Genomic DNA, 5,353 nt, shown 5'->3' with positions numbered 1-5,353 from the left:
ACGATGCGAGGGAGTCCATGGTATTGAAGCCTGTTGAGTAGCCACCCGTTCTCCCCTACCTTCCTCTTCGCATACTTTTTTTTCCCCCCTTATATATACTTTTCGTGAGTCTTGGGTTTTTTTGGCCCCTTTTCCACATCTTCATTGACAGTCTCACTCCTCAATAGTCTCACCTTAGTTAGCAGTAATGTTCAAAAGAACGAATGCATTATAACTAATAAAAACATAAATTTTCGCCTGAGCTACATCCCCCACCTTTCTTTCCGCTCCCCATTTTTTTTGGTAAATTTCATATCCCGCCGAAAAAAAAAAGCCGAACTTTGACCAGGTATATCTCGACCAATTCTTGCCATCCATCACCCAAAACTAGTTCTTTGGAAAGCTCTCAGACTACGTAACAACTGTCCAATTTTTGTTCCGATCCGATAACTCTACTACCGCCATCTCGACCCCTGATTACTCGTTTTTTTTGTAATTTTTGCACTTTGACGCGTAATATCTCGACAACCAGTAATCCGATCGCGTTCATCCTTTTTAATTGTTTCAGCCCTTTTTTCGACAACAACATATTTTAATTTCAGCCGATTCGAAATCGTTAACTTTCCCATCGCCATCATCGCCATTTCGACATTTGCCATTTCCAATGAGCCAAGATCTCGAAATGACTAATTTCCAAAATCAGCTCGCCCTGCTAGCTAACAAGGTCGCCGAACATGACCAGACTCTCCTTCGCTTTGCCGCTCTTGAAGAACGGCTAGCTGCCGTCACTGCTGAAAACAAGACTCTTCAGCAGGAGAACGATGATCTCCGTGCCCGCCTGGCTGAAGCCCTTGCCGCCGCTGCCAGCCAACGGTTTCCGCCCGCCCCGCCGCCCTACCGCCCTACCGCCTCTAGGCCTGCCCCCGCCCGCCAAGCCCCTCCGCCGCTGAGCCCGCTGCCACCGCTGCCGCTGCCCCACCGTTGCCCAACTGAAGTTTGGAGCACGGTTGCCAAGAGGGGTAAAGCCAAGAAACCCGTCACTGCCAAGCGCCGTGAAGCCATTGTCGCGGCTTCAACCTTGATACCGGCGAACAAGGTTATGAATATGTGTATATTCATCGTTCCCGTCGCTATACCAGAATGGAGGTCCGCCGAAACTTGCGCGTTCTTGGAATGATGCCGCTCGCATTCTTGATGTTGCTTTCCCTGCCCGTGGTATCATTGGCCTCCTGATCCACGTCCAATTCAAGGCGTCGTTCCTAGAATCCCTTGAACGAGCAAAGGTTCAAACTGTGGCCGATTTTGATCCTTTGGACCTGCACACTTGGGTGATCCTCGCTTTGTTACCGCCAGTGTCGCTGACCGGGAAGTTGCTGCCATGCGCTTCCATTCCCGCCGTTGCCTCCATGCCTGAATTTTGTGATTGACCATCACAAAGATGCTGCCGTCGCCGTCGCCAAGGTTTTTGCCGAACAGGCTTGGATAACTGAGGAAGACCTTGCCCGCGTTATTGCCGCTACCCGTCCCAAGCTTTTGAACGCCCAAAGTATTCCCGAAACGCGTCTTCGGCTCCGGAGACTTTGAATCCGATAACGACGACACCGATCAAGCATGGAATATTAATGTGTGATCATCGTATCACCATTAATAACACATCTTCTGATGTGTCCTCTATACCTTCCTTTGATACCCCATCCTCCCTCTTCGTCTACCACCCATTCTCTCTCCCTCAACATGGTCTCTGGAATGCCAATGGTCTCCAAGCTTCCTCCGTCGATGACGTCCTCCGTCACTGCCAGGCTACTTCCCTCCTTTTCATTACTGAAACCTGGTTGCTCTCCCCTTCTCGCCTCCCTACCTCCTGGGAACAGTTTCACCTCTATGGCTCTCCGGTTGCTGGCAACTTCCGTGGTTCCATGGGTGTCTCTGCCCTTGTCTCTCCTTCGTGTCCGCTGCCTGTGTTTCAAGTTCCTTCCCCTACCAGGTATGCTCTCTGTCTCCATCTAGGTTCCTCCTTCGACTCATCTGTCTATACCTTCCACCTTCTCTCTCCTCCGAGGAGATTGTATCCGTTCTCGACTCCCTTCCCCTTTCTCAAGACACCATCATTTGTGGCGATCTGAATGCGCGTCTTGGCGATTTCACTGGTGACTCTGGCTCCAACACTCGTGGCAACTTGTTGCAGCAATGGTGTGAAGAACATTCGTTGTCCATTCTGAATGCTTCTCTCTCCCATGGTGTCCCCACTTTTGTTTCTTTTCGTCGTGGTCAACCAGTGTCTAGTATCGTCGACTACTTTATTACCAACGTTCCTTCTGCCCTCTCCTCACCTTCCATTACGATTCGTTCTGACCTCTCTTTAGGCTCTGATCACAAACTGATGTCTCTCTCTTTCCATCTCTCAGTCCCTGTTGATCATCCTATGCCATCCACTGTTCCTCCTCGTTCCTCCCCTGCTCCTCGTCGTTTATGGCATCTCTCTCGTCTCGAAGAAGCCGACACCCGCGAGTTGTATATCAGCCGTTTCCGCTCGCTGACATCTTCTCTTGATGACCGCCTCGCTCAGCTCCTCTTGGATGGTCCGTCGTCCTCCTCCTCTTCTCCTCCCGACATGAATGGCTTGAATAGCTCTCTTCATGAGGCTATCTATACGGCGTTGGACTCTTCGGTTGGCACCCGACTTCCTCGTCCTTCTCACTGGAAACACTTTTGGACTCCAGCCCTACAAGCAGCAGCCGACCTTCGTGAACGGTTCTACCGTAAGTGGCGACACTCTTCTGGTATGGAAAAGGTTTATTGGTGGAATCAGCATGTTCAAGCCCATGCGAAATTCAAACAAGACCTCCGGTTAGCGAAGCGACTCTCCTGGCGTGCGTTCTGTGATGCTTTGGAAGCCGCCGATATGCCTTCGGCCTTGAAAAAGGTCAAGCGGCTGAAGTCCCGCCGTTCCCGTTCCTCTGCCTTTGTTCATCCCAGCGGTCCTGCTGTAGGTGCCGATGTGATGAGCGCTCACCTGGCGGCCATCTATGCTGGCACTGGCCTTCCCTCTCCTCGTCCTCCTCCTCTTCCTGTGATTAGTTCTTCCCTTCCGTTCGAACTGCCTGCCAATGTTGCTTCTGCCCTCTCGCCTACGTCGGTCGAATCATCGTTAAAACTGCTTCCCCGTCGAAAGGCCCCTGGTCCCGACCATCTACGTGCTGAGATGCTTCTCCCTCTTGCTCGGCCTCTCTCTCTTCTGCTGTCAAAGCTGTTTACTCTCTGCTATCACTGGGCTTCTACTCCTCTTCTTTGGCGTCAAGCTCACGTCGTTCCCATTCACAAAAAGGGTGATGTATATGATCCTGGCAACTTCCGGCCCATCTCATTGACTTCCATTATTCGAAAGCTCTTTGAGATCTGTCTCTCTCCGGTGGTGATCTCTGCTTCTCCTCCCCTTGATGTGGCCCAAGGTGGATTCCGGCCCCAACGAAGTGCTCTGGATCAAGCTCTCTGCCTGCACGACTTGATGAAGGAATATCATCGTGTGCATCATCATTTTCCCGTCGTAGCCTTCCTGGATATCAAGGCTGCCTATGATACTGTCGACCGCCGTGTGGTGTGGAACTCCCTGTTGGCTGCTTCGGCTCCTCTGTCTCTTGTCTCTCTTCTGGCCAACATGTTTGACGATGTTCAAGTCTCCGTGTTGTTGTCGAACAACGTGTCCCGATCCTTTGTTCCTAGTACAGGTGTCCTCCAAGGTTCTGTTCTCAGTCCCCACCTGTACTCAGTGTATATAAACTCTTTGGCTCCTCTGCTTCGGACTGCTGCTTCTTCTCGAACAACAAGAGTGATGTCTACCTCCCTCTCCACGGCACCCTCCCCTCTCTGGTATCCTGTGACAACTCCTACGGCCCCTTCACCAACGCCTATCAACTCTTTGCTGTATGCGGATGATGTGGCGATCATCGGTACAGCTCGTGAAGTTCAAGCAATGCTCTCTCTGGCTGAGTCCCACTCCTCTGCCTTAGGCTACAAATGGTCTCCTCCGAAGTGTGCGGTTCTCAACCCACCTTCTGCTACTTCCTCTACCTCGGTGACTCTGTCGCTTTATGGTGTGCCTCTTCCAGTAGTTGACGAATTCATCTACTTGGGTGTTCCTTTCCGCCGTGCTGGCATCTCTGCTTCCTCCATTGTTAACAAGCGTAAACCCGGTACAATGCTTCAAATGTCACAGCTCAATGCCCTTGGTGCTAACCGTTCCGGCTTTTCCCTTCTGTTCTCTGCTCGGCTTTATGCTACCTTTGTTCGGCCAAAGTTGGAATATGGCCTAGCCATTGCTCAGCTTCGTGGTGTGGACTACACTGCCTTGGAAAAGGTCCAGAACCGCTGTCTCCGCATGATCTTTGGTGGTCATGGCACTTCTTCGACCTCCGTCTTCTGTCACCTGGCTAACCTGCCATCGATGCGTTTCCGTGCGGACACTCTTGTGGCCAAGTTCTGCCTACGTGCCCAGGTCCTGCCCTCAGACTGCCTGCTGTCTCTGCTCTCTTCTTCTCTGACTTCTCCTGCCTTGACATCTCTTCGTGGCCGACGCCTTGCGTCCGATATGCCTGCCTCTCTTAGGGAACGTGGTTACCCTATGTCTTCCTGGTTGCGTCGCTACCGACAGCAGCAATTCGATGACTATCTGTCCAAAACAGATAAAGTCCTGATTCGTGCCTGCCGCACCTCTCTTGGGGTGGATCCCGTGATGTACTTGCCTGCTTCTCGTGCCGATCGTAGCCGTCTAGTTCGCTGGAGGATGGGCTGGCTCCCTGGAAAACCAAAGCCATGCCCCTGTGCCTTGGATCACACTTCTCGCCGCCACCTCATCGAGTGTCATCTTGTGCCTTCCCACTTGTGGTTGTCTCTCCCCTCTGTGCCATCTGTCTTTCGAGGTAATCGTATTGATTACGCTCTTTGTCAGCTCCCTCTTTCTTCTTCTGCCGCTTGTCCTGAGTTTTGGGTGGATCTCTGCTCAATTCTATGGCACTTTGACAAGTTGTGTAATCCCGAAGGGGATTACTCTACTGATCCTGACCCTGGTCGACTTTGGTCTGACAAGTCTTCTCCTCCCCTCTGTCTCCTCCCCAATGATGAACTGTTGATGAATTGCACCCTCTGGCTTCGACCCTCCACTGCCACAACCTTTTAGTGCACGATGCGAGGGAGACCATGGTCATGAAATCTAACTTAGTATTCTATTGCTCGCCCTTCTCTCTTCCCTTCTCTTTTTTTACTTTTTTTGGCATCTTTAAGTTTTTTTAGTTTCTTCAACTCCCTTTTTTACGATAATCTTCTTTTTGTCCCCCAGATTAGCAAATAATGATCAATGGATCGCGTGCATAATAATCTC

The 5,353-nt window shown here is 51.2% G+C and overlaps 2 protein-coding genes across 2 annotated transcripts; both read left to right on the top strand.

Annotated features, from left to right (window-relative positions):
- Positions 1-643: 643 nt before the first annotated feature.
- BDF20DRAFT_830856 (uncharacterized protein) lies at positions 644-1,156 on the top strand (the record flags this gene model as incomplete). Its single annotated transcript, XM_053078391.1, has 1 exon — positions 644-1,156. One exon carries the CDS (start codon positions 644-646, stop codon positions 1,154-1,156), a length of 513 nt encoding a protein of 170 aa, XP_052940008.1.
- Positions 1,157-4,759: 3,603 nt separating this feature from the next.
- Positions 4,760-5,152, top strand: BDF20DRAFT_812222 (uncharacterized protein; the record flags this gene model as incomplete). The annotated part of the gene is made up of 1 exon (XM_053076758.1): positions 4,760-5,152. The coding sequence occupies one exon, from the start codon at positions 4,760-4,762 to the stop codon at positions 5,150-5,152; it is 393 nt and encodes a 130-aa protein (XP_052940007.1).
- Positions 5,153-5,353: the final 201 nt, after the last annotated feature.

This window comes from Mycotypha africana (assembly GCF_025528875.1).
Source record: "Mycotypha africana strain NRRL 2978 chromosome Unknown BDF20scaffold_1, whole genome shotgun sequence".
In the NCBI taxonomy this organism is placed as follows: Eukaryota; Fungi; Mucoromycota; class Mucoromycetes; order Mucorales; family Mycotyphaceae; genus Mycotypha; species Mycotypha africana.
This window is presented reverse-complemented; position numbering and strand designations above follow the sequence as displayed.